The sequence below is a fragment of the Mesitornis unicolor genome, unplaced genomic scaffold (genome assembly GCF_000695765.1).
Source record: "Mesitornis unicolor isolate BGI_N332 unplaced genomic scaffold, ASM69576v1 scaffold30748, whole genome shotgun sequence".
Lineage (NCBI taxonomy): Eukaryota > Metazoa > Chordata > Aves > Mesitornithiformes > Mesitornithidae > Mesitornis > Mesitornis unicolor.
This window is the reverse complement of record NW_010204378.1, coordinates 1-2,152: the sequence shown is the minus strand read 5'-3', so window position 1 is coordinate 2,152 and position 2,152 is coordinate 1. Positions and strand designations below refer to the sequence as shown.

The window sequence follows — 2,152 nt, the reverse complement described above, 5'->3', positions numbered from 1 at the left end:
CCTTCCCTGGGCCTCCCTCTCTGCCTGCAGATCATCAATTTCCGCGAGCCGGTGACGCTGGATTTCCTGGATGCTGAGCTGGAGGATGAGAACAAGGAGGAGGTGGGCAGACCTGGGGGCAGCTCTTGGGGTACAGGTGGACCCCCCCCATCTGCAGTTGCAAAGAGCACTTGGCCCTGGGGAGCACCTCGTCCTAAGGGCCCTGGCACAGCTCCCGTGGGGCTGCGGTGGGGACAGGAGCTGGGTCACTGTCCCGTGGGTGCCAGCACGATGAGTCCCACCCCCCCCCGGGTCCCTAGTGCCACCCCTCTGGTGTGGGTGCCCAGGGGTGCGTGGCCGGGCTCTGTTGCCCTCAGTCTCCTCCTCCGTGTCCCCTAGATCCGAAGAAGCATGATCGATGGGAACGACGGGCAGAGGTTCATCAAGACCCTCATCAAGTCCCTGGATGAGGTAAGGCTGGGGGGAAGGGGGTCGCAGCCAAAACCTCCACCATGCCGAGTGCCCAGCCCCGGCAGTGAGGAGTGAGGGGCTGCATCCGGCACCAGGCTCGGAGCCGGGGTCCTGTGCCACCACACAGGCAGGATCCTGGCACTGCAAAGGCCTGACTGGCTCCCTCTGCCTCGCAGCAATACATCGACGAGGGGTTCAGGACCTACACGTGGGCCCCCATCAAAAGCACCAACTACAGGTGAGTGGTGCTGCTGGCACATCCCATTTCCCAGCATCAGCCAGGCCCACACCAGCCCAGGGCCACCGTTTCGTGTCTGCGGCTCATGAGGTCCCCAAGGCCACCAGGAGCACGTCCCCTGGGCTGCAGAGTTGCAGACCTGCTATCGGATCATTGCACACAGCAAGTGATGCTCTAGCACTCCCAAAAGTGCTGCCTGCCCATATGCGGCACTGCCACGGCCCCCGGAGCTCAGAACGGGCACAACAGGGCTGGCGTGCCAGGTCCTGGACAAGGGACACCCCTGGCTCCTGCTGATCTCTGCGTGACGTGAACCCACCCCACAGCACAGGGGGCAGCTGAGGAGGGGGAGAGCAGAACGACGACTGTGGGTCCTGGTGTCTCAGGGGCAGGTGTGTGCAAGGGGGGCAGCCCCCGCTGCCGGTGCTCACTTACCCCAGGCAGGACCTGGCACAGACACCACCACCAAAGGCCAGGAGCCCAGCGCCCTGCGGGTTTGACGGACCCAGCACCACCTCCTGCCACCTCCTTTCCCACCCCTGTATGCCAAAGTCCTGGCTGGGGAATCCTCTCCTTCCTGGCTCGCCAGTAATCGGTGCCTGTGTAGTGGTTGTCTCTCCTCGTGGGATTTTGTCCCTTCTTTCAAGGGCTGTGTGTCTCCTCACCTTCCTCCCTTTGGGGGATGTCATGTCCCTCTTCCATGTGCATCTCCCTTTGCTCCCAGGCAGGCACGTCCTGCCCATCTCGGCCCTGGCTGCGCAGGCTTGCTACTCCTTCCTGGCTCGCCAGTAATCGGTGCCTGTGTAGTGGTTGTCTCTCCTCGTGGGATTTTGTCCCTTCTTTCAAGGGCTGTGTGTCTCCTCACCTTCCTCCCTTTGGGGGATGTCATGTCCCTCTTCCATGTGCATCTCCCTTTGCTCCCAGGCAGGCACGTCCTGCCCATCTCGGCCCTGGCTGCGCAGGCTTGCTACCCCCGGTGTCTGGGGATGCCACCGGGATGGCCACATTGCTCCAAGGACGGCCCTGGGTGTCACCAGGATGACCTGGGATGCTCTGGGGACAACCTGGGTGCCCCCAGAACATGAGCTGGGTGCTGCCAGGGGGTGCCAGGCAGGGGCAGGGGGCTGGCCAAGGGAGTTGGGTGGGTGTAAAGCCTCACACCCCCTGTCTGTTCTCCCCCTCGGCAGCCTGGGGCTGGTCCTGCCTCCCTACAGCACCTACTACATCCAGGCTAACCTCAGCGACCAGATCCTGCAAGTCAAGTGTAAGTAGCCCCTGGTTTTCCCCGCCGCCCGCTCGCTCTCCCACTCGTCCCCATGCCGGCCCGAGCTGTCGGGGGGGAGAAACACACAGCAGAAACCTGCAAAAACAGATAGAGATCGCTAGGAAAGGCCAAAAAAACAGAGAAAAATTAAAACTGAGAGAGGTGGGAGTAGAGGTGAAGCGGAGAGGGGAAGGAGCCTC

The 2,152-nt window shown here is 62.6% G+C and overlaps 1 protein-coding gene across 1 annotated transcript in view; it reads left to right on the top strand.

The window, feature by feature from the left end:
- CACNA2D2 (calcium channel, voltage-dependent, alpha 2/delta subunit 2) overlaps nucleotides 1–1,952 on the top strand; it is a gene marked incomplete at both ends in the record, with an annotated part of 6,407 nt that extends 4,455 nt beyond the window's left edge. Inside the window, 4 exons of the mRNA XM_010191041.1 lie at nucleotides 31–102; nucleotides 379–450; nucleotides 627–688; nucleotides 1,876–1,952. Coding sequence (XP_010189343.1) covers nucleotides 31–102; nucleotides 379–450; nucleotides 627–688; nucleotides 1,876–1,952 — 283 coding nt within the window. The remainder of the gene's footprint in view (nucleotides 1–30; nucleotides 103–378; nucleotides 451–626; nucleotides 689–1,875) is intronic.
- Between the last annotated feature and the right edge of the window lie 200 nt (nucleotides 1,953–2,152).